Raw genomic sequence first — 23313 nt, forward strand, 5'->3', positions numbered from 1 at the left:
TGGGTGAATGGATACTTTTGACCTTGGGGATTCTTGTTGTGCAGCTGAGACAAGATGGAAACAGGTATTCTTGCTCTGCCGTTGCCCTGGAGAGAGAGGAGTGTGATCTTATTTGTGTGCCTCCTCTTTTGAAAAATTTGGAAATTAAATGTTTCTTTGAAGAGTCTCATCTCAAAATAGACAGGGACTTAGCATTTTCCATGAAACACGGGGGACTAGGAAGTGTGTGGGGGGAAAAGACCCAGAGTGGGAAGACATAGCTGATGTCTGGGATCTGAACTGCCGCCAACTAAACGTGTGAAAAATGGCTTTGGAGAAGGTCACCAAGGTCCTGCTGCTCTGATGACCTTTTGCTGAAATTGTTTCTGCAGGTGATCACGTCTGGCTTATCGATGTTGCTGTTTGATATAATTCTGACCAGGGAAACCATGGGATGGTAAGTCTTTAGCAGAGAGAGGAGAGGAAAATAAGTTCTTTGGGTTTCCTTGGGATACTAATATTTGCTGTCAAATGTTAGTGTGCATGTTTGGGGTGTATGTCTTATGGACATATAAATATACATTCAGAAGAGTGCTTATATCAGGAATATTTTCACAAACTGAATATGTTATATCTGGTACAGCCAGCATTCAGGAAGCAGAGCCCCACCAGGACACCTTTCAGCCACTCATCCACACAAGAGTAATCACTGTGGGTGAACCACTAATTACGTGTGTATATATAACTATAACTGCGTCTATAAATATGTAACTATAACTGTGACTATAACTATGTTTTTGTTTCTCCCTTTGATCCTTCAATTCATTTTTCTCTTAGACAAGCTCCAAACGATCCTTGTTTAGAATGCACTCACCCATTTGCTTAAAGACAGCACTGCTTCTCTCTCCCATATTTGAGCCGAGACCTGAAGAAGTGGGGGAGTGAGCCCTGGGGACACTGGCGGGTAACAGAAATTGCAGAGGACTTGAGGTGGGAGAGTGCTTGGTTTCCTCAAGGAGCAACGTGACTGCAGCAGGTTGCTGGGCAAGAGTGGTAGGAGATGAGGCTGGAGAGGTAGTAGGTGGTTGACCATGTGGGTTCTTAAAGGCCATTATAAGGGCTGGGCTTTACCATGAGTGGAGGCGGGGAGCAGTGATCCAAGGATTTTTGAGCAGAGCAGCCACACACTCCTACTTTAAAATCATGTTCCTTGGTCTGCTGTGTGGAAGGTAAGGTGGTAGGGTTCTGCCCCTGAACCCTGTACACAGACTGCTGATTGGTGACTGACCACGTTAAGACTTTGATCTACTCCAGCTTACTAATATTCAAACCAGCTGACATGATGATCACCAAGGATTGTGGTTGTCATCTTCAGGGAGGGGAAAGTGAGGTGGGGAATGATGGTGAGTTTACACTGTTAGGACTGCTGTTGCTCCCCTCAATCAGTGGGCATGCTATTTTTGGGGGTATGTACTTTGGTAGGGCTTCCCAGGTGGCGCTAGTGGTAAAGAACCTGCCTGCCAAATGCAGGAGACTTGCGAGACATGGGTTCGATCCCTGGGTTGGGAAGATCCCCTGGAGGAGAGCATGGCAACCCACTCCAGTATTCTTGCCTGGAGAATCCCATGGACAGAGGAGCCTGGCGTGCTATCTTCCATAGGATTGCAAAGAGTTGGACATGACTGAAGCGACTTGGCACGCACACTTATACTTAGGTATTTTATTTTATAATTTTTGGCTATGCTGGGTTTTGGTTGCTGTATGCAGATTTAGTTGCCCCGTGGCATGTGGGATCTTAGTTCTGGGACCAGGGGTCAAATCCACATCTCCTGTATTGGAAGGCAGTTTCTTAACCTCCAGACCAACCAGGGAAGTCCCTATACTTATGTATTTTAAATCTATATAGTAATGTATGCTATTTGCACCATAAGCAAGGTAGTCAAAACTACTATAATAGGCAGCAAAATTGGAAGGCAGTCAGTGTAGGGTTGACTTAGGAAAAGGATGAAGAGGCATCAAGACTGTTGCTTAACAAGTTATAATAGAAATATATCAAAAATGGATAAGCAGAAGGCAGAGGTCATTTACCTAATTTAAAGTGACGATCCTTGGCCAGTTTCCAAACCCGAGTCAATTCTCAGAATCAGAATCCATCAACTGAGGGAGAGATCAGTTCCTAATGAATAAAGATTCAGTAGGAGACATTAACGACAATACAGAAATGCATCCAGTAAAAAGTATAGATCCTCTGTTTCCATGGTCTCCACTTGCCAGAAATCACACGAGTCTGGTCTAATGGTGAGGACAATGCAGTGTTTGGCCAGGGAAGTCTGTGCAGAGGGAGGCGGGCTCAATTGTCTATAAAGTGAAACCACGCTGAGTGGTGCTTGTCGAACCGAGCCTGACGAGCCTCTCAATGACCTGGACATGGGTCCGTCCTTCCCAAGTCTTCACCCAGCTTGCCAGCCGCTGGCCTGCTGACCCACAGCTTTCCTTTCCTGTGACCACGACTGCCTGCTATGTGGCCTGAATCGCTAATGCAGCACCTTAAGGAGAATAATTCGTGTTGGTTCTCGCTACTTACTGTCTCTTAACCTCTGTTTTAAAAAGAAAAACAAGTCTAGGGCCACTTGAAGTTATATAATGCTTATTTCCTTTCCAGTTTGAGTATATTGTTTGGCAATACCTGCCCCCACTCCCAGCACCAAGAATGGCACTCCAGAACTGAATTGCAGATAAATTTTGGGGGTTTTTTACCTTTCTTTACCAGCATGACAGAAAGAAAAGCATTTTATTTAGTTTTGCTGAAATAAGGCATAGTCCTAGAAAAGCCGTATTTTTTTCTCATGCTTGTTGTTGTTGAATTGCTAAGTCATGTCTGACTCTTTTGCAACCCCATGGACTGTAGCCTCCCAGGCTCCTCTGTCCCTGGAATTCTCCAGGCAAGAATACTGGAATGGGTTTCCATTTCCTTCTCCAGGGGATCTTTCTGACCCAGGGATCGAACCTGTGTCTCCTGCATCGGCAGGTGGATTCTTTACCACTGAGCTACGGGAAGTGCCTCTCCCGCTTGGAGTGAGAGTATTCCTAAGGGTTGGCTTCCTCCACCTCCTCCCCCGATTTTTGCATTGGTTTTCACAATGGACCTGCAGAACTGTCACCTTTTGCTCCAAGGCCACAGTGCAGGTTGGTGGGGGCCAGCACTGGGTTCCATGTGTCTCCCAGGACAACTTGTAAATAATCTCCCATCTTGTGCTGTCATAGCCCTCCTGCCCCAACTCTCTCTCTCTCTCTCACACACACACACACACACACAAATGGTGTCAGGTTTAAACATCAGTGTGAGGTTCCTGCAGGGTGAACGTGAGGGGCAGGACCAGGCTCTGGGAACACCGTGATGAGGAAGTCCAAGAGGCAACTTTGCATCTCCTGTGGCTTTGGGCTAGAAGGGGTTTGTTCAATAAACAAATATTTCCTGGGACCCAGTATGTGCCAGGGCCAACTCTTGGATAAAAGTGAAAAGTCGCTGCCCCTGGGATGTCAGTAGTTACTTATCTTCCTGCCTGGTGTTAGTTGCTCAGTCATGTCTGACTCTTTTGAGACCTCAAGGACTATAGCTCACCAGGCTGTCCATGGGATTCTCAAGGCAAGAATACTGAAGTGGGTTGCCATCCCCTTCCCTTCTCCAGGGAGCAGGTCTGTATCTAAACCATCCACACTGACAGAAATAAATCTTTTTGCTCATGGCATTCTGTGAAAGTGGTTTTCAGCCTCTCTCAAGGGCCCCTAATGGGGCACTTCCTGCCCTAAGAAGAAAAATGGAAGGAAAAGAAAAATTAAGAAATACTTCTACGCCATCCTCTTCCTCCTCCTCCTAATCTCTTCTCTTCTTTTTAATAATAACTAACCATTTATTGAGCAACTACTATATTTCAGACATTTTCATATTAATATTATATATCCCTTTAACTTTCACAGCAACCCTCCAATTTAGCCCCCGTTTTAATTTTTTTAAAAATTTTTGGCTGTGCTGCATGGCATGTGGGATCTCTGTTCCCTAACCAGGGATCAAACCCACACCCCCTGCATTTGAAGCAAGAAGTCTTAACCACTGGACTGCCAGGGAAGTTCCCTAGTCCTGTTTTAAAGATGGAGAAGCTGAGGTTCAGACATTTAACTGTTTTTTCCCCCAAGATTTTAGAGCTACTAGGTGATTGAAAGAAAGGAAAGGACGTATTAGTTGCTCAGTCATGTCTGAGTCTTTGCAACCCCATGGACTGTAGTGCATCAGGCTTCTTTGTCCACGGGAGTCACCAGGCAAGAATACTGGAGCAAATAGCCATTTCCTCCTCCAGGGGATCTTCCCAACCCAGGGATCGAACCCAGGTCTCTTGCATTGTAGGTGGATTCTTTACCATCTGAGGCAACCTCTAATGTTTCTCTTCCCAACAGTCTGATCATTTATAAGGAGTATCTGGATGATTTGGCAGCAATACAGAAGGAGCGTTACCCAAGACACATCAGCCCTATTTCTTGTTCAGAAACTAACACAGTGAACCAGGAATGTCCAGTGGAACATTTTTATGAAAAGGATCTCACTGCCTTAGATTTTTAGTACTATAAGTTATATTTCTGTGAATTTACAAAAAAATATGTATTGAGTGACTGGTGTATGCAAAGCATGTGGAAGTCATTAAGGAGCATAAGACATCATCAGCCCTTGAGGAGTTTTCAGGAGAAGTCATAAAGATAATTTCCGAAGTAGGATAGTAACTGTTTTTTGAAAAAATATATATATATATATATATTTTTGGCCATGCCACTACCACACAGCGTGTGTGATCTTTCCTAACCAGGGATCAGACCTGTGCTCCCTGAATTGGGAGTGTGGAGTTTTTGTTGGTGGTGGTGGTTTTGCTTTTTGTTTTTAAGCCGTTGGACCACCAAGGAAGTCTTGGATAATAAGTATTTGTAAACAAAGTGGGTGTGAAAAACAGAGGAGAGAGAGAGGCCGGGGTGATAGGGAGGGGCTTGAAACTGGACCTGATGCAGAAGGGAGAGGCTTAGCCAGGCTGTGGGTGGAGGAGGATTTGGTCCCTCTGGCCCTGGGAGGACAGGGAAGAACAGAGGGGCAGGAGGTGCCTATGGCGAGACTTAGCGATTTGGAACTAGAGCTGGGGCAGGGGGCAGGAGCTGACCCTACAGTCCCTCCTCCTTCCCCTCACCTGTCCTCCTGAGAAGGCAGGACACAGATGGTGGGCAGGTGGACATCCAGAAACCCAGCCACCAAGGTATCTTGGTGCATCCTTGAGACTGTTCCCCCAGTTTCTATATCTTAACCTTCATCTAATATCATGGCATCTGGTCCTGTCACTTTGTGGCAAATAGATGGGGAAAAATAGAGTGACAGACTTTATTTTCTTGGGCTCCAAAATTACTGTGCCTGGTGACAGCATGCATGAAATTAAAAGCTGCTTGCTCCTTGGAAGAAAAGCTATGACCAACCTAGACAGCATATTAAAAAGAAGAAACATCACTTTGCTGACAAAGGTCCGTATCATCAAAGCTATGGATTTTCCAGTGGTCATGTATGGATGTGAGAGTTGGACTATAAAGAAGGCTGAGCGCCAAAGAATTGATGCTTTTGAACTGTGGTGCTGGTGAAGACTCTTGAGAGTCCCTAGGACAGCAAGGACATCAAACCAGTCAATCCTAAAGGAAATCAACCCTGAATATTCCTTGGAAGGACCGATGATGCTGAAACTATAATACTTTGGCCACCTGATGCGAAGATCCAACCCATTGGAAAAGACCCTGGGAAAGACTGAGGGCAGGAGGAGAAGGGGGCAACAGAGGAATGAGATGGTTAGATGGCATCACCAATTCAATGGACATGAGTTTGAGTAAACTCTGGGAGGTAGTGAAGGACAGGGAAGCTTGGTGTGCAGCTGTCCACGGAGTCACAAAGAGTCGAACACAACTGAGTGACTGAACAACAACAGCAACCTTTATAGTGACTATCTCAATTCTTCATGGCATTTTTTTTCAAATAATTCTCATTGACTATATTTTGTACATAATTTCAGAATGAACTAAAAAAAAAAACCCAGGTGTTGAACTAAGAAATAAGCATGAGATGCTCTGCAGTGAGGAGGACGTGCTTAGTCTGAAGGTTCCCACAGCTGTCTGTGGGAGCCGTGCCTACAGGCTGTCCCACATCCTGTGGACTTCATGCTATGCCCTGAACACGATGGAAAGAAGGGCAGTGTGCACCCAAGTCAAGGAAACAGCATGTGTGATCATTGCAAAAGGAACCTTGACTTTGGAATTTCCTGATTCTTGAGAACTCTTGAGTTTAAGGATGGTGTGTTTTCAGCCTCAAAGAATTTTCCGACCACAAAGTGAACCACCAGAAGAGGAGTGTCAGACTGTGTTTCAGATTTCCTGTCTTTTGCACAGAGCTGGTCTGCATTGTCCGTAGACTGGGTGTGTTCAAGTTGTGACTGGGTGACTGGCTAATCGGATCCTGGGCAGGAATCCACGGCCCATCTCTGCCCCGTGGGAGCCTAGGCTGATCAGAAGTCACAAAAGGCTGTTTGGTTTGGACCGACTGTGTTTGTCTGCATAGTTATCGTTTCTTTTTTTTTTTCCTTTGATTTTCAAATTTCAAATTATTCAACATTTAGAAATCAGGTGGTTTCCCCGTGAAAGTCCAGATCTCCAGATTTTTTCAAAAATATGGAGCAGCTGTTAAGTTAGGCCTGCACACCCACATGGCAGCAGTTGCGGGAGTGGATGGAGGTGGGTAGAAGCTGTACAGCCACCCTCCTGCAGTCCAGCTGAGGCTGAGGACCCTGTATTCACTGACACCCTCACCTCCATTGCTTGTATGTTCATTCATTCTACCAGAAGTGCTTACTGGGTTCTGTAGACACAGTTCAAGACCCCAGCGAGGTCACCATCTGGGAGACCAGGGTACGTGTCATCGTCCATCTCCTTGGATGGGCAGCAGCTTAGATGCACAAAAGAGCTCCTTGTCTGAAGAAGGTTTTCCGCCCTCAGTGCTGTTGGCCTCTTTGTTGTGAGGGGCTGTCCTGTACCAGGTAGAGTTTTTAGCAGCAAAGCCTAAGCCCCAGCTCACCAGGTGGCAGTAACACTCCCTCAATGCCAACAACCAAAAAACATGTCCAGGCTTTGCCAGAGGTCCTCTTGTTGGCAGAATCACCACATTTGGGAATCACGGATCTAAAGGTTTGTGGTGGTTCATGGAGAAAACGCCATTTGAAATTACAGCAAGATCTTAAAGAACTTGCTTATCTCCTCACTAGAGATTTGGATCAGCTCCAGGCTCAGGTCCTTGGCAGCCCCTGCCACCCCCACTGTGCACCTCCATCAGCAGGTACCACAGGAAGTGTGCACTTCCTGCCTACCTGCTGGCTGAAGATCCTCCAGGAAAGGGTTGTTTCATTCACCTTTCCGTCTCTCTGTCTGGCACTGTTAGCTCAATCAATGGGTCCTGTACTCAAGAAAAATGATAAACCCACACCCCCAATGTCAGTCAACTTTTAAAGCCTTTAATTAAAAGCAACTGCTCTTGTCCTGCTATCTTATCTTCTTTTTAACAATAAAAGCCCAGCACTTTAATATCTATTGCAACCTCAGTAATTTAAATATCCAGATTCATATTTAGTTATTTGTTTTTAAATTAACAACATTCTAAGTTATGTATCTGGAGAAGGCAATAGCACCCCACTCCAGTACTCTTGCCTGGAAAATCCCATGGACAGAGGAGCCTGGTAGGCTGCAGTCCATGGGGTCGCGAAGAGTCGGACACGACTGAGCGACTTCACTTTCACTTTTCACTTTCATGCATTGGAGAAGGAAATGGCAACCCACTCCAGTGTTCTTGCCTGGAGAATCCCAGGGACGGGGGAGCCTGGTGGGCTGCCGTCTATGGGGTCGCACAGAGTCGGACACGACTGAAGCGACTTAGCAGCAGCAGCAGCAGCAGCAGGTTATGTATCAATATGAATTCCCTGTATTCCAAAATTTTGACAAAGGGAACTCAACACATTCAAAAAAAAAAAAATTCTGAACTGTGAGTGGTGTTTCTGTCGAGTAGAATTATTAATAGTTGTCGGTGCCTCCTCTTTGAATGCTCTTTACATGAGGAGAGTCGCTTTTCCCTGTGAAATAGTTTAAGTACAAGGAGAGAAGGAATCACCAAAACACAGCCTCTTTGTTTGTAGGATTTGGTGATCAGCTTCTCATTTTTGCCCATCATTCACTGGGCTTGCCATTGACCCTGGGTTACAAACATGGTGGTTACTTCAACTTGATCCTAGTCTCAACCTCATCTTTAGAGAATGGTCTTATATCATCTCTGAGTAAAGATGTATTTGCCTTTAGTTTTAGGGGAATGCTTAGAGACTGCCAAAATCTATCTGTAGGAAGAGTGAATTTTAGAGTGAAGAAAGAACTTCCTCCAACATACCCCAAAGTGCAGCTAGGATCACAGTGTCTGCAGTTTTTCAGTTGAATTAAGAATCTGAAACCTCTTCTTTAAAATGCTGAGAAAAGCCTTCTGAATAACTACACTCATTACCTTTCCACACAGAGTAATTAATCTGATTGTGAATCGTCACTCAGCAAGTCCCCAAGGGAGTGGTGCCTTCATTTTGGTGAGGAAAAGAGAGAAAAAAATAGTTTGGAATCCGGATGGGAAAATGGGGAGCAGGTATAAGAATTCCATCACTCATTGAGCAAATATTTATTGGGTGTTGTGTTAAGTGCTAGGCCTACAGCTGAGAAAAGGATACAGTCTCTGTCCTCAGTCTGGAAAGTTCCATAGGAATTCATTGAATCACCACAATAATAAATGTAAGTTCGAGATGGGTCCTTTGGCTCCTGATAAGAGAGAAGAAAAAGAGTGGAGAGACGCTGAAAATAAATAACCCCCTGGAAGAGAATTGAGTGATGACTATTTCTGGCTGGCTCTGCAATCTGAATGTTTATGCCTTCGTTACATGAAGTTTGTTCATTTCAGGAATGATGGGGATTACAAGATTTGCAAACAGTTCAGTAAAGCTCTGACTTAAACAGCTGTAATGCTATTAAGATTCCTGCACCCCGTGTCAGCGTCTCCCACTGTTTAGAAAACAGCATCAAAGCTCACCTCCCTGGCGCTGTTAACAGTAAACGGAACCAGGTTTGTTTTCATGTCAGCATTCCCTAAAGCCGCTCGGTGTTCCATTAAATCGCTAAACCAAGGGGATGCAACGCAAGGTTATTATGCAGCAGCATTGTTCTAAGGCTGGGGGAAGGAGGGTGGCAAAGAGCCAGCCGAAACCCTGTTCTCCCCAGCGATTAAGGAAGATTAGTGGAAATGATTGACCCTCTGTTACATTTGCAGAAATAAAACTCTTCCCAAGTCGAAGTTCTGTACTGATCTAGCGTCAGGTCACGGTGACTCTGTGCTCGTCCAGGGGTTTAAGAAGACGGTGTGTGTGTTCTTGAAGGAATGCAGAAGGAAACAGCAGATGGGCTTAGAAGGCAAAACTGGGTCTTTAGAGGTGAGCCTGTGTACGGAACGGGCTTCCCAGGTGGCTCAGTGGTAAAGAATCTGCCTGCCAATGCAGGAGACGCAAGAGATGCAAGTTCGATGCCTGGATTAGGAAGATCTTCCCTGGCGGAGGAAATGGCAGTTTTGCCATTTCACTTCATTTTCAGTACTCTTGCCTGGAAAAGTCCATGGACAGAGGAGCCTGGTGGACTACAGTCCATGGGGTCGCAGAGTTCAGACATGACAGCACACACTCACTGTGTACAGAACAAATGGCTTCCCCTTCCTGGGTCCTTCTTCATCCAAAAAGAAGAGGTGATAGAACCCACCAGCATCTAGGTCTGTCCCCGAACTAGACCAGGGACAAGCCCAGTGGGGTCATGTTTAAAAAAACAGTCTTTTGGAACTCGGTCCCCAGTTTCTCCCAGAAGCAATGCTATAAATGACGAGTATAGATCGAGGAAAGTCCTATGAAATTTGTTTGGTTTGTAACAAACTTCAGCTACGTTATTATGAATTCAGTGTGTGTTAGAATTTGTTGACTTATTGTCACCATTTGTAATACTTCTAATTGGGGAACCGACATCCCACATGCCATGCGGTGCAGCCAAAAAGAAAACCCCCCAAAACAAGAAACACCTGAGCACAGTTTGAACTCAGCTTATTGTTTTCCTGTCCCCACTTAGTTCACGCCTTTATTGGAAGTGGTTCATGGTGTCATCTTTGGGTCATAGTCACCCCCATAGGTGACTTTTTTCACTGAGAACAGAATATACACAGCCCAAGTGTATCTCATACATTTGATGCCTTAGACATATGTTAGGACCATGGGGACACCACTACCCATGTATGAGTGTGTTGTGTGTGGGTATGTATGAGGAGTGGGATGCTGGGGGGTAAATGGAGAATAAAGGAAGAAGAAGATGGCATCGAAAGGGCTGTCGGCACCTCTGAACAACAGCACTTCATCCTCAGGGAGGCCCGTCACAAGCCTTTACTCCTGGCCCAGCCCAGGCCTCAGAGGTGCTTTGGGGGAAGAATGATGGGGGCTTCAGACAGATACGAGAGTGTCTACTGAGAAGTTTAAAACAGAAAATGTGCAAACCTTCGAATGTGTTACATTTTAGGCATGTAAAATCCACCTCTTTCTCACAGCCTTCCGTTCTGCCATTTTTCATTCTCATTTTCACTGACCATAGATCTTTCTGCTCTGGTGGGAAATTCATGAGTCCCCATTTGTATTTTGTCTTTAAATGTTCTGTTAGTCTAAATGAAATAAAAGGATTCAGAGACTGTCAGTAATCATAGGATTATGGATACATGCATGGTTTCTTATCCATCACTGTAGCAAAATGCACCAGTGGGAAGCCCTCCTTCTATGTATGTGCCAGAGAGCAGTAAGGAAGTGCAGTCACCATCACCTGGTCAGGATGGTTGGGACACATCACCTTTCTCCCTGAGGGACGGCTGAGGTTTACCCTGGACAACTGGGTAGTCCAGGACCTGACTTGAAGTCAGGCAGTGTGGGCAGGGGACAGGATGCTCAGCTGCACGATGAGGGAGCCTCACTTGCCCTGCGGTAGGTGGACACCAGGCAACTCCACACGTCCATAGCCTCTAGGCTCCAGAGAGGGCAAAGCTGACCTCTTGCTGTTTCTCGTAGCCTCCTGCTCGGCGGATTTGGAGAGGCCTTGCTGGTTTTCTCAGAGCGGAAGGGCTCCTAAACCCAGGGAAAGTGGACGCCCAGGCTGTAGTGGAGAACACCGCGCTGTCCAGGTGGTAGAAAGAAGAAAGGACGGAGAGGCGCCGCTGCTCGCTGCAGCAAGGAGAACTCTCTGGGGTCTCTAGGATGCTTCAGGGAATGGACTGTGTCGAGAGGCTCCCCAGGTCCAGCTGACTGTGTCCCGCGCCCAGGTGTGCAGAGAGAGATGCAGGGTTTCACCTGCGTGGGGATGGCTCCGCCCACCTGGATTGCCGCGCATGCTCCTTATTCAACATCCTTCAGCAAGCAAGCTTTCACTGCTGGGCAGTGGAGGTATTGTATCGTGTTTCCGGTTTTGTTTTGTGATTTCACAACCTTGAAGGCTTCTCTGAGGATGCCCTTTCCTTGCTGTCAGGTTGGCTTGCCTCGAACTCACACTCACTCACTTAGGGGCACACAGAGAATTCCAAGAGGGGGCTTCCTCTGGGGGCCGAGTGGGGGGCGCAAATGGGAGTCCTGGGCCAAGTAAGACGCCAGCAAGGACACTGTTTCTCTGGAGCACTGAAGACTTTCTGTGGTTGTGTGTTGTGTTGAATTCTGAACACCCTTTTGGGCCCACCATCAGGTTAAATTGGTACTGATGATTACCCAAGGGTAATGATTACCACTGATGAATAAGCACTGATGGATGAAACAAACATAAGTATGTAGACACACACATATTTTTATTCATAACCCATGTAATTCCCTGGCATCTCAGAAGAGGTTTCAAATCATTGGAATCTGAAATATATTTTTCAGGCCAGATTAAAAATTTAAAACTCTAAATCTTGCCTTTATGGGAGTCTGAAGAAATTTGCATGGAATGGTCATTTGATTCTGAACCTTGATGATAGTTTCAGAAAATAATGTCTAACTGTAAATATTCCTGCTCAGAAGAGGTTTTCTGAACACATTATACTCTACTAGGTGTCAGTTTTGGTCATTTTGAGATGTCGAAGGTAGTGAAGTCCAGAGTCCTATCCGGGCAGGATCCAGGCCTTGCAGGATTGGACACTCGTGTCAGAAACGAACCAATGTCTGGGAAACAAGCCTTATCCATTCCTGGTCTTGTGAAGACTAAGGTCAGCTGAATCAGGACGTTCTTCCCACACATTTTCTCCAAGCTGTTGCAAAAAAAAACAGATGAAACAAATAGGAAGGGATTAGTATATGTGGCCCTTGAGTACCTTAAATTCATTTCCTTGTCTTTTCCTGGTCTCTGCTTGTCATTTAAGGTAAAGATGTTCAGGGTGACCTTTATACATATATAGTTGCACTTTGCTTTTTGTTCCTAATCTGTGATGTCAGAGTTGCTACTCAGGATCACATAGAAAATCTGGGTTTAGAATTTTCCTTGTTCTTTTGCTCCTGTAAAACCCTCTATGTACTACTGAGTCTGGTTCCCTGTTTGCAGAAAGTGACATCTGTCCAAACGTCATCTTATGTCTGTCCTTCCAAGTGTCTTTTGAGCAAATGGAGATTCCCGAGGCTGGAAAGAACTGTGCACAGTTATCAAGCCCCCTCCCCTGTTCTAGCGGAGCTGACCTCAAAAACTTTTGCAGCAAGTTGTTTTGTTTTTTAAAGAATCTCTAGCAAGGATTTTTGTTTGTGTGATTTTTTTAAAAAACTGTGTTTGAGAATTCCATTGTTTTTAAAATCTCAGGTCTTAGTTTGACACCAGCAAGAGGCAGAGGATAGGTGTTTCCTCAATATATCATTCTGTTTCCTTTAGCTTCCATTTCTTGGTGGGCTTTTTTCTTTAACCACCGTCTTTTATGCCCAAGTTCACATGCTCAGCTCTGATCTGAGGATGAGCCTGTTGTTATTCAGTTGCTAAGTCATGTCCAACTCTTTGAGACCCCATGGACTGCAGCATGCCAGGCTTCCTTGTCCTTCACCATCTCCCAGAGCTTGCTCAAACTCATGTCCATCGAGCTGGTGATGCCGTCCAACCATCTCATCCTCTGTCATCCCCTTCTCCTCCTGCCCTCAGTCTTTCCCAGCATCAGGTTCTTTTCAGGCGCCAAAGTATTGAAGCTTCAGCTTCAGCATCAGTCCTTCCAAAGAGTATTCAGGACTGATTTTCTTTAGGAGGATGAGCCTAGAGCTCTGTAAATCAAGGGACTACTGTCTCATTAGCTAGCTCTTATTCTTTGTGGCTCTCTGGGTCCTTGGGCCCCTAGGCAGGGAATCCACAGATAACCACAGCACTCTTTTTTACCTGAAATGATCCATTTGGTCAAGACTTATCTGGGGCATGTGTTTGCTGGCTGCGAGTCAAAGCCAGGGTGTTTTTAGTTTTTTTTTTTTTTTAATTTGTCCAAATAATGAATATGATATCTGTCAAGAGAGGCACGGTTCTGTCTGGTGGTGTATTATTACAAATCTGCTATGGATATAAAGAAAAATAAACCATTTATTTTCTTGGTAATTTGCCTTTCTCTTCAATGTCAACAGGAGAGTAGAGTATAAAAAAATGTTATCCTGGGGGAGTGAGTTCTTACATTTTAAACACAGACCTAGGGACTTCGCTGGTGGTCCCCTGGTTAAGACTTTGTGCTGCCACTGCAGGGTGCGTGGGTTTGATCCCTGGTCGGGGAGCTGAGATCCTGCATGCCCTATAGCCAAAAAGAAAGAGAGAAAGAGAAAGAAAGAAATCGAAATACACCAATAGTAATAATAAAGCCAAATCACAGGCCCAGACTTCTACCAGCGTCCAGGCCACTTATCTCTGCAGAGTGAGTTCCACCCAGCTCCTCCTGTAGACCTGTCCTGTCCCGTAGGGTAACCACCAGTCAGGTGTGGTTGCTGAGCACTGTGACGGTGCCCCCACCCATCCACCAATGGTGTTTACACACCTTGTAGTTCCTGTCTCTTTCTCTTGAGTCTGGGCTGGCTCTGACATACTGGCTGCCAGTAGGAGGTGATAGAAACAACGCTGCCAGACTTCCAAGGCAGAGTCAAAAGCAGCCTTGATCTTCTTAAACAGCCTCTGGGAGTCCTGAGCTGCTGTGTAAAGGTCTGACTCCCCTGAGGCGGCTGTGCTGGAGAGACCAGGAACAGGAGCCCCACAGACAGCCCTGCTGCACCCAGCCTTCTAACCGCCTACCCGCCCTGCCACACAGGTTCCCAGACATGTGAGGGGAGCTGCCCTGAACCCTCTGGGCCCAGCCAGTCTACCAGCCGAATGCTATCAAGTGACCTCAGTCAGTGCCACGTGGTGCGGAAACATCAGAGCCTGCATGAATGCCTGACCACAAAATCATGTGATACAGCAGAATTGTTTCAAGCCACTAAGTTTTGGGGAAACATCGCACAATAGGGGCTTCCCAGGTGCCCTAGTGGTAAAGAACCAGCCTGCCAATGCAGGAGACATGGGATGTGGGTTTGATCCCTGGGTCAGGAAGATCCCCTGGAGAAGGGCATGGCAACCCACTCCAGCATTCTTGACTGGAGAATCTCAGGGACAGAGGAGCTTGGTGGTCTACATCCATGGGCTCGCCGAGAGTCAGACATGACTGAAGCGACTTAGCATGCACACCCATGCATCACACAGTAGAGAGCCTTGCAGTCGCCTCCTCTCAGGTGGATCCAGTCTGAGCACTGTCATTTCCTCCCCTGAATGGACTCTTGCTGCAGAACCAGCGTCTGCCCCAGGTGCCCTCCACCCCAGAGCTGGCCTGAGGAGGGGGCCCCGCTGACTGTCGAGGCTTGCCCAGATACCCGTTACGGAGCAGGATCTGTGCCTTTGGATCAAAGAACCTCATGTTCACTCATTCAAAAGATACCCAGAGCCCACTATATGCTGGACTCTGTTTTGGGGCTTGTGGATACGACTGTGAATAAGATGAGTGCCTTGAAGCCTACTTTCTAGTGGTAGAGATAAGAAACAAGTAAATAATGAAATTTCAGAGAGACTTAGGTGCTTTGAAGAAATACAGCCCAGATGGGAAGCACAGTCTTCTGAAAATCTTATGAAAAGTAAGGGATATCTCTTCCAAAATGTGCATTCTCATACTTGCGTGCACACACAGACACACACACACATATATATGCATGCACACTGACACACACACACAATTAACCATGTAGTCAGGGGATTTATTCTCCCTGAAGTCCATCTGTTGGGCCTCTGTTGGACTCTGATTAAGAACAAAGGAGTGAGAACCTCTTTGGGGGCATGGGGTATAGTCGATTGTCCCCATAGTGGAAAGGCCCCCACTAGTCTGAGTGGAGGCCGGATCACTGGTACCAGATGGGTCTTGTGCAGACAGCGGTGCCATGGAAGGCTCGGCCCTGCCTCAGAGTCGCTCTCAGCTGGTGTGGGAGGGATGTGCAGACCTGAAGGTGGATTTTGTGGTCAATTTCGAGGACATGACGCACCTGGTAGGAACCTGAGGCAATGCTGGGTGGAGACGTCCAGCTGTGAGGCCCAGGAGTGAAGGCGGGGCCCCAGCATTGAGACTCACTGTGGGCCTCTCAGAGTGTCGCCCGAAGGCCTTAACTCCTGTGGCCTCTCACCTAACCCTCAAAGGAGCTGCCGGTGGAGGAGCTGCCGTTGGCCTCGTTTCTCAGAGGAGAAGGCAGACATGCAGAAGCTAAGTCGCCTCCCTCAGGGGGTTGGGGTTGCGAGGATTGGAGGGTCCTATGTGACCTCGCAGCCCTGCCTTTCAGCATCCACGGAGTCTGCGCTCCCCATGCAGGTGATAAGGGGCTGGAGGGAGCAGAGACGGACCTGGGAAGTCTGGCCACGCTCAGGGAGTGGCCGCCGGCGCACCAAGACTCAAGAGGCCAGGAGGTGGGTTGGGCCAAGGCCGAGGTGTTTCGACTGAAGCGACTTAGCAGCAGCAGCAGTGATGCTCCAGATGGGGTGCAGGTGTTCCCCTGTATTATATTGCCTGCTTTTCATACCCCTGGACTTAAAAATGACACCTCTGAGAGCCTGACAGGGCAAGAGAACTCGGCCTGCTCACCGCTCCTGAACCAAGATTCCAAGGCGGCTTTCATGACCCTTCTGCCCTGGCCCCTCCTGTGTCACTGGTCGTCTATGGGCTCTGCCCACCTCAGCCCCACCCCACACCACTGGGGTCTGAACAAACCAGAGGAGCCAAGCCCCCTCACTGGCGGCCCTTTTGCAGGGCCGAGGGGAGTGCTGTCCCCCATGGGCGTCGGCCACCCCGGCCCCACGCAGGCAGTCTTTCCGGCAGCTCCCAGGTCCTCTGACCTGGGCAGTGGACCACTGGGAAGGCCAAGCCCATAGTGGAGCTTGCATAAGGCTCCCTGTGTTCTGGAGACTTTCAGAGACTTGGCTATCCTGTGCTCTCGGTGAAATGAGGGATCCTTTGCTCCCGCTATGAGCTGGTTTTTTCAGTGGCCTGACCAGCAGCGGCTTGCCCTTGGCAAAGCAAACATCAGCATACAGGCCTTCATCCAGTTCCATCCAGGACACACTGGGCCGGGGTCTGAAGGAACAGCGCCCCGCTCCACCCCCCAGCTCCCCTTCCCTTGGCTGCGGAGGGTGGAATCCCATTTAAACAACCACCTGAGCCAAAAGGAGCTTTTGAGTCATTTATTTTGATGACTGTGTGAAGAGGCCGCGGGCTGGGGCATGCAAGGCCGCTGTGCCCGTTTGTCCTCACACCCGTCACTCTGAGGGAGCCCCCAGGAGAGAAGTGGAGACCTTGGAGATGTGGGGATTCAATCCAGGCACTGTTCCCTGGGTCCGTGGGTCTGCATGGTGGATTAAAGGGAGCTGTGAGTGAAAAGGGCAGCTAGTGGGGACAGACCCCTAGGTTCTGTCCATTGTTTTCTCACCACCCCGGCAAGTGCTGTTGATCATTCTTTATTGATCGCCTCTTCTCTTTGTTCATCAAGTGCCATTGAATGCCTGCTGGCCACTCATCTCTGCTCTCTCCAGGTGTCTCCAGAATACCCCGTGTCCTCCAGCAGAGCTGACCTGCCATCTCTGTTGCTGCAGGCGAGGCCTGGCTCTTCACACAGGTGAGGCTGTGGGTGGAGTCAGCTTCCCACAGGGGCAGCTGTAAGTCGTCCTGGAGGCAGGAGCTCCCTTGTTCTGGAGGGAGGCGCTCTGGTGACCTTCCGCCTGACTGTAAACTACAGCAGATACATCTTCCCTGTTCTCAGGGATGCCCCGAGTCTACCAGAAGACCCTAAGACTGAACTTTTTTTTTAATTTAAATTTTTAAAAATGTAAAAATTTTTTAAATTCTATTTATTTAATTTAAAAAAATAACAGCTTTATTGAGATTAATTGACATGCCCTAAAATATACTCATTTAAAGCATACCGTTCAGTGGGTTTTAGTATATGCACAGAATTCTGCAACCATCACCGCTATCTAATTTTATTTTTATTTTTAAAAATATTTATTTGTTTGATCCTGGGTCAGGAATCTCCTGGATCCACTGGAGGAGGAAATGGCAACCCACTCCAGTGTCCTTGCCTAGGAAAACTCCCACGGACAGAGGAGCCTGGCGGGCTACAGTCCATGGGGCCACAAAGAGACAGGACTGAGTGACAGCAATTGGTTTATTTACTTGGCTGCAGTGGGTCTTAGTTGCAGCACGTGGGATCTAGTTCCCTGACTAGGGATTTTACCTGAGCCTCCTGCACTGGGAGCATAGTGTCAGCCACTGGACCACCAGAGAAGCCCCACCACTGTCTAATTTTAGAGCATTTCCATTAGCCCCGAAAGAAACCCTGTACCCATAGTCACTCCTTTCTCCCTCCCTCACTCCTGCTGACCCAGGTAATCCACTTTCTAGCTCTACAGATCTACCTCTTCTGGAGATTCTTTATGAACACGAATTATGCAGTAGGTGGCCTTTTGTGTTAGAATCAGGTTTGGGAGTAATTCCTGTCCTATCAAAGCTGCCCTCCCTGGTAGCTATGCATCTGCCTGGACGGGTGGGGTGGGCGTCCTGAACATGGAGAAAAGCTGGGGGTGGGAAGAAGGCTGCCCAGGCATCTGCAGGTGGGTGAGCGAGCTCCAGAGAGGCAGCAGGAGAGAGGTGGTCCACACTCTTGCAGAGCCCGGTGGCCACATCTAAGGTTCATTTTTTAGCCAATGCCCTTTATGATTCTCAGGCCTTCAGTAAAGTCTGTTTCCCATCACGGCCAGCTATTGGCTGTCCTCCGGGGAATAAAGGGCCAGAGTCTCCCATTTGTGGTGAAGCTGGACAGGGGAGAGGAGGAGGGGTCACCACTATCCAGCTAGTGGCTCCACTTTGAAAAGCTTTCAGCTCCCAAAACTGTCCTCCTCTCTCCAGAGGTCTTGAAGGTGCAATGGAGTAAAACTCGTCATTATATTTGTATGTGTTGACTACTTATCACGTGTTCTTTAAGGAAAGTGCTCTCTCCCGGGAGGAAGGAGAGAACCAACATGGCCATTTGAGGGTTCACTTCCTACAGAACAGATTCATGCCCACAGGTGACAGAGGACAGGGACCAACAGGGTCTTCCGTGAAGAGAGGAGAAAAGATGGCCCCAGCGTCCCACTTTTCCAAGAGCCCAGGCCATTCGCAATGTGATGGAGCCAATTCCCAGCTGCTGAGATCTGAGTCAGCCTTGTGACTTGCTCTGGATGATAAATGCAGTGGAAGTGTCCCTGCCCATTTTGAATTAATGCCTTATTAGAAGTCTTGGACATTTCCACTTGCATTCTTGGACTTCCCCTCTGAACCCTTTTCTTGACCAGTTCAGCAAGAATCCTGCCAGGCCAGTTTAGCAAGAATGCCCCCTCCCTCTACTTGGTACCTGACCGAATTTCCTCTTGGTATTTTTCCATCCACTGACTCCCTTGCCCTGCCCATTGGCTGTAAATCCCTAGCTGCTTCCATTGTATTCCGAGTTGCATTCAGTCTTTATCTCCTGTTACAGTTGTCTTGACTCCTATTGCAATAGCCTTAAATTAAGTTTTTCTTGCCTGTTTAACTCTCCCCGATGCATATTTTCATTGACCACTTCCACTGTGAGAATTAGTCCGGACGACCTGTTGGAGAATGAGAGACCACGTGGAACAGAATTAAGTCCTCCCAGCTGAGGCCATTCTAGACCACCCACCCTCAGGTAACTGCAGTCACGTTAACAAGCCAGGTCAAGATCAGATGGACCCCGAGGCTCTTGAGAAATAGTATATGTCCCATAGTTCACCCTGCAATAATTTACAGTGAATTGATTTGCAGCGATATGGCTCAGATGGTAAAGAATCTGCCTGCAACGCAGGGAACTCGGGTTTGATCCCTGGGATCAGGAAGATCCCCTGGAGAAGAGAATGGCAATCCACTCCAGTATTCTTGCTTGGAGAATTCCATGGACAGAAGAGGAGCCTGGCAGGCTACAGTCCGTGGGTTTGCAAAGAGTCTGACATGACTGAGCGACTAACACTTTCACAGAGAAGAAAAGCAGAGCAGAAGGACCTTTAGAAAGAGCCTCTGCCCTGAGCACCGTGGATCCTGCAGGGTGTTAGGGGTCCTGTAACATTGCTGCTGCTAAGTCAGTTCAGTCGTGTCCGACTTTGTGTGACCCCATAGACGGCAGCCCACCAGGCTCCCCCATCCCTGGGATTCTCCAGGCAAGAACACTGGAGTGGGTTGCCATTTCCTTCTCCAATGCATGAAAGTGAAAAGTGAAAGTGAAGTCGCTCAGTCGTGTCTGACTCTTAGTGACCCCATGGACTGCAGCCTACCAGGCTCTGCCGTCCATGGAATTTTCCAGGCAAGAGTACTGGAGTGGGTTGCCATTGCCTTCTCCTGTAGCATTAGTGAGGGGGCAAAGCTGTGTTTTTGGCCGCCGTTCCCGGAAAGGAGGGAATAGAGCTGCAACTGACTGTGTGGGTATTGCAGCCACCGGGTAACAACAGAGAAGGGAGGGAGAGAGGTGCCTCGGGCAGGAAGGGACCGGCTAGCGCTGGGGCTGCCCTCCTGGGATGTGCCAGCTGGGAAGCGATCAAGTCTTATATTTCAAATCCCTTCAAGTGAAGGCAGTGGGACTAAGTTGTTGATAGCAGACGAAGAAGTCTGCATCAGCAGCAGCAGAGCCTCAGGTTGATGTCATCCCTTGAATGTTCTCCCAGTCTGTTCCTCCCCCAACCTGGACCTACTGTTCTCCCCACAGCTTCTCTCACCTCCTCAGCCCTTTCTTCTTTTTTATTTTGGCCAATCGTGGTAAAAGATACATAAGATAAAATCTATCATTTTAAACCATTTGTAAGTGTATACTTAGGTGCATTCACAGTGTTCAAAAAACGAAGATCACGGCATCCTGTCCCATCACTTCATGGCAAATAGATGGGAAAGCAATGGAAAGAGTGAGAGACTTTATTTTCTTGGGCTCCAAAATCACTGCAGATGGTGACTGCAGCCATGAAATTAAAAGACGCTTGCTTCTTGGAAGAAAAGCTATGACCAACCTAGACAGCATATTAAAAAGCAGAGACATTACTTTGCCAACAAAGGCCCATCTAGTCAAAGCTATGGTTTTTCCAGTAGTCATGTATGGATGTGAGAGTTGGACCATAAAGAAAGCTGAGTGCCAAAGAATTGATGCTTTTGAACTGTGGTGTTGCAGAAGACGCTTGAGAGTTCTTTGGGCTTCAAGGAGATCAAACCAGTCAATACTAAAGGAAATCAATCCTAAATATTCATTGAAAGGCCTGATGCTGAAGCTGAAGCTCCAATACTTTGGCCATTTGATGGGAAGAACTGACTCATTGGAAAAGATCCTGATGCTGGAAAAGATTGAAGGTGGGAGGAGAAGGGGATGACAGAGGATGAGATGGTTGGATGGCATCACCAATTTGATGGACGTGAGTTTGAGCAAGCTCCAGGAGTTGGTGATGGACAGGGAAGCCTGGCATACTGTAGTCCATGGGGTCACAGAGAGTCGAACATGACTCAGTGACTGAACTGAACTAAAAGGGATTGTACAATTATCACTGATGTCCATTTCCAGAATTTTTTTTTTATTATCTGAAGTAGAAATTCAGTACCCATTAGATAATAACTCCCCATTCCCTCTATTCCTTCCCTGTCTCCTAGCACCCAGCAACCCCCTGTAACCTCTATTCAACCTTCTGTGTCTGTGGATTTGCCTATTCTAGGTATGTCACGTGAGTGGAATCATATATTTGCCCTTTTGCGTCTCTCCAGCACTTTATTCTTTTTTAAATTTTTAATAGGATTAATTGATTTACAATATTGTGCTGGTTTCTGCCATACATCAACATGAATCAGCCACATGTTACTGCATGTGGGATCTAGTTCCCTGACCAGGGATTGAACCCAGGAGCCTGGCATTTCGATTGCAGAGTCTTAGCCACTGGACCACCAGGCAAGTTCTTGTACTTTCTTTAATACCCATCCCCCTTCCTTCGGCTTGCAAGAGTTGGGTTGCATGACTTTGGCCTTGGGGTGTCCCTGTTCCCATCAAATCCCCAAACAAAACAAACAAGTCACTCTTCTTGGTCATGCTGAGCAGGGCTGGGAGGACACACCGCCCTGCATTTTCTTCTCTGCCTTTGAGTCCAGCTGTTCTCACCATGCCCTCTGCAGCCCTGGCTGCTCCCGCTGCAGGTGGATGGAGAGCATGGAGGGCACCATGAGCCTCAGGTTTGTCTCAGCAACCCCCAGAGAGTAGGGTCCACATTCTTTGAGCAGCTCCAAGGGGCCCGCCCAGTGTGAGGTCAAAAGCTCAAAGAGTAAGTTGAGCTTCGGTAGCAGAAGCCCTGACTTGAGGTGAGTTGAAATCAGACCAGCCCTGTGGGACCGGAACAACCTGATGGAATCTGAGGCCTGTAGGCACCTTGTCTGTCCAAGTTGGTGAGGTCAAGGAGATGCTGGGGAAGAGGCAGAATATTGCTAAGTTTCCATCCTCTGCTCTCCTCCTTCATCCTAACACCCACACAAACACACACACTTGCTCACATACAGACACTCATGCACACCTGCTTCAGGGACTTATGTTTTTAAGGCCTGAGGTGAGAGGTTTGCTCCAGCTATTAATCAAAAATGTGTTCTAGAAGACCCTGGGGGCCATGAACAGTGGGATCAAAGGTGACCCTGAGAGGGAGAGAGGGAGTTTTTCGCAACTTCCTAGAGGGTACAGTGCTGCTCTGGCCCTTCAGCACACTGGGGACAGTCCCTGGGGGCCTGTGGGCAGGGGCTGCGGTGGCCCTTGAGGTGAGGAGGCAGCCTCAAGGGGCTTGAGGGCCTGTGCTTTGCTGAGGGGGTGTGGGGGAAGGGAGGAGTGGGGGAAGGGAAGGGCTGGCAGCTTGTTGTTGTGTGTCCAGCCCCCCCAACCCCGCCCCGGGAACTCTTTGGTGGCCTTCCATCAACTTTGCCCCCAGTAGGAGACCAGACAGTAAATCCACTTTGTCCTCAGACGCGGAATTTATTTTCTTTCTTCACTTTCATTCTGAAGCTGATTCTTCAATACTGAGAATTCTCTACCTGCCTTCCCTCCCCCTTGGTTAGGGGGGTGCACGGCTGCCTCTTTTGGACAGGTGGTTCCGGGCAGGAGTGGAGGAGCCCCACGGAGCCCCAGTTCTTTAAAACGGGAGGGATAAACGAGTCTCCTCATAGGTTTGTGGAAATACTTAAATGGGAAAAAGTTATATGTGCGTGTATGATAAGTATGTGTAAACATACATTCACCACATATGTATGTATGTATGTATATGTACGTGTACCATGTATAGACCATCTGTGAATGTATGAGGCTTAGCATGGCACCCAGCACGTCGTAAGCCATAAATGTTACTATTGAACCTTATCATCACCTGGGACTTTCCCTAGTGGTTGGCATTCTGTGCAGGGCGTCCGAGTAAATGGAGAGTGACAACGAGGTAAAGTGACTTTAAAATTTCTTAGCACTCACATATCCAAGTGAGTGTGGAGGAGGCAGTTCCCTAGAAACCTTCATTCATTCATTCATTCCTTCAGGAAGTCATAGAACAGGGTGGATTACATTCTCTACACGTTCACGAGCACCAGTCTCAGATGGCTGTCTG

The 23313-nt window shown here is 47.6% G+C and overlaps 1 protein-coding gene across 6 annotated transcripts in view; it reads left to right on the plus strand.

Annotated features, from left to right (window-relative positions):
* The window catches only part of SLC35D4 (solute carrier family 35 member D4), a 109411-nt gene extending 95695 nt beyond the window's left edge, over positions 1–13716 (plus strand). For 5 of the 6 annotated variants that reach the window (XR_014075066.1, XR_014075065.1, XM_081563283.1 and 2 more), the window contains 2 exons: positions 372–436; positions 11205–13716. Coding sequence is in view for 4 of the 6 variants with exons in the window: in XM_081563283.1 (XP_081419409.1) it covers positions 372–436; positions 11205–11265 (126 nt within the window). In the remaining 2 variants the exon portion in view is untranslated. The remainder of the gene's footprint in view (positions 1–371; positions 437–11204) is intronic. The other variant, XM_081563284.1, reaches the window with a different exon arrangement.
* The last annotated feature ends 9597 nt before the right edge of the window (positions 13717–23313 follow it).

This window comes from Giraffa tippelskirchi, chromosome 14, assembly GCF_054371585.1.
Source record: "Giraffa tippelskirchi isolate mGirTip1 chromosome 14, T2T-mGirTip1v1.2.pri, whole genome shotgun sequence".
Classification (NCBI taxonomy): domain Eukaryota; kingdom Metazoa; phylum Chordata; class Mammalia; order Artiodactyla; family Giraffidae; genus Giraffa; species Giraffa tippelskirchi.